The 1,642-nt window shown below is 61.5% G+C and overlaps 1 protein-coding gene across 1 annotated transcript in view; it reads right to left on the bottom strand.

The window, feature by feature from the left end:
• Positions 1 to 279: 279 nt before the first annotated feature.
• Positions 280 to 1,642, bottom strand: part of CHMP2A (charged multivesicular body protein 2A) — a gene marked incomplete at both ends in the record, with an annotated part of 3,948 nt that continues 2,585 nt past the window's right edge. Inside the window, 2 exons of the mRNA XM_026033264.1 lie at positions 280 to 410; positions 938 to 1,117. Of these exons, the coding sequence (XP_025889049.1) occupies positions 280 to 410; positions 938 to 1,117 (311 nt within the window). The remainder of the gene's footprint in view (positions 411 to 937; positions 1,118 to 1,642) is intronic.

Below are 1,642 nucleotides of genomic sequence, written 5' to 3'. Positions count from 1 at the left end.
CTGTCCTCCTCGTTGTGTCCCCATGTCCCCCCATTGTCCCTGGGGTCTCCTGTCCTTGTTGTGTCCCCATGTCCCCCCATTGTCCCTGGGGTCTCCTGTCCTCCTCGTGGTGTCCCCATGTCCCCCCATTGTCCCTGGAGTCTCTTGTCCTCCTGGTGGTGTCCCCGTGTCCCCAGGTTGTCCACAGAGCCCCGGTTGGGTCCCTGTGTCCCCTCCCTGGTTGTCACCAGTGTCCTGGCTGTGTCCCCCACCCCGGTGTCCACGTCCCCCCCATGTCACCTCTCCTCCTCGTCGTCCTCGTCCCCCATGGCATCGTCGATGGCATCGCTCATCAGCTCCTCTTTCATGTCCATGATCTCCGCCTGCTTCTCAAACTCCATCATGATCTTCTGGATCTGGGGCAGCTTCAGCTGCAGGGACATGGAGGGGGACAAAGTGTGTGGTGTGTCACCCCCTGTGACACCCATGGGTGGCCGTGGCCCTTGGGAGGTCGCCTGCTGCCACCCATGGTGATTATGGCCTTGGAGATGCTGCCATGGCCACATTGCGGTGGCCTTTGGAGATGTTGACCCGCGGCCACCATGATGGCTATGGCTTTGGGGGTGCTGGCGGCCGTGGTGGTCATTGGGGATGTCCCCATGGCCACCTGCACTGGTTTGTGGTGGCCCTTGGAGACGTTCTCCTTGGCCACCCTTGATGGCTATAGCCTTGGGGACAACAGTGGCCACAGTGGCCTTTGAAGATGATCCCAATGGCCGTGGCCTTGGGGATGTCCCCAAGGAGATGCTGCCATGGCCACCCCCCTCACCATGGGGACACCTCCTTGCCACGGCGGTCATGGCCCCTGTCCCCATGGGCAGCTTATCAGGGCTCGAACGTCCCCAAAGCCACCCGAGCTCACGGTGGTCACCGAATGTCCCCCGTTACGGTGACCCACCTGGCGGTTCATGGTGGCCATGGCCTTGGTGACGCCCTTCATGGCCTGGGCCATGGAGTTGTTGGACTTGAGCGTCTGGATCTTGAGGGCCACGGCCTGCACGTTGGCCCGCATGGTGATGAACTTCTTGATGTAGCGCCGCGTGCGCACCAGGTCCTTCGCCATGATCTTCACGGCATCCTGGYGGGGACACAAGGGACATCAGGGGGGCACCGGGTCCATGGGGGTGCCCCAAACCCACTGGCATCTCCATGGCTTCGTACATAGCTGGTCCTGTCCACGAGGTCCTCAACATCTGCTGATCCTCAGCACGGGGTGCCCTGATCCACCCTCTGTGTTGTCCCCTGGGGTCCCTTCTGTGTCCCTTGGGTCCCTCTGCCTCTCCCGGTCCCCACTGTGGTACTTGGCTTGCCCCCTAACATGTCCCCAAGGTCCCTCCACATCTTCAGATCCCTCCCGTGTCCCTCCCTGTCCCCCTTCTCCTTCCACGTCCCTTGTGTCCTTCCATGTCCCTCAGTGTCTCCCTTGTCCTTCCATGTCCCTCAGTGTCTCCCTTGTCCCTCCATGTCCCCCCAGGTCCCTCCATGTCCCCCTTCTCCTTCCACATCCCTTGTGTCTCTCCATGTCCCTCAGCGTCTCCGTTGTATCTCCATGTCCCTCCATGTCCCCTCATGTCCCTCCAGATCCCTTCATGTCCCCAACATC

Source organism: Nothoprocta perdicaria, unplaced genomic scaffold (genome assembly GCF_003342845.1).
Source record: "Nothoprocta perdicaria isolate Ctin4 unplaced genomic scaffold, notPer1 scaffold_1268, whole genome shotgun sequence".
In the NCBI taxonomy this organism is placed as follows: Eukaryota; Metazoa; Chordata; class Aves; order Tinamiformes; family Tinamidae; genus Nothoprocta; species Nothoprocta perdicaria.
The sequence above is the reverse complement of the archived record's forward strand: the minus strand, read 5'-3'. Positions and strand labels throughout refer to the sequence as shown.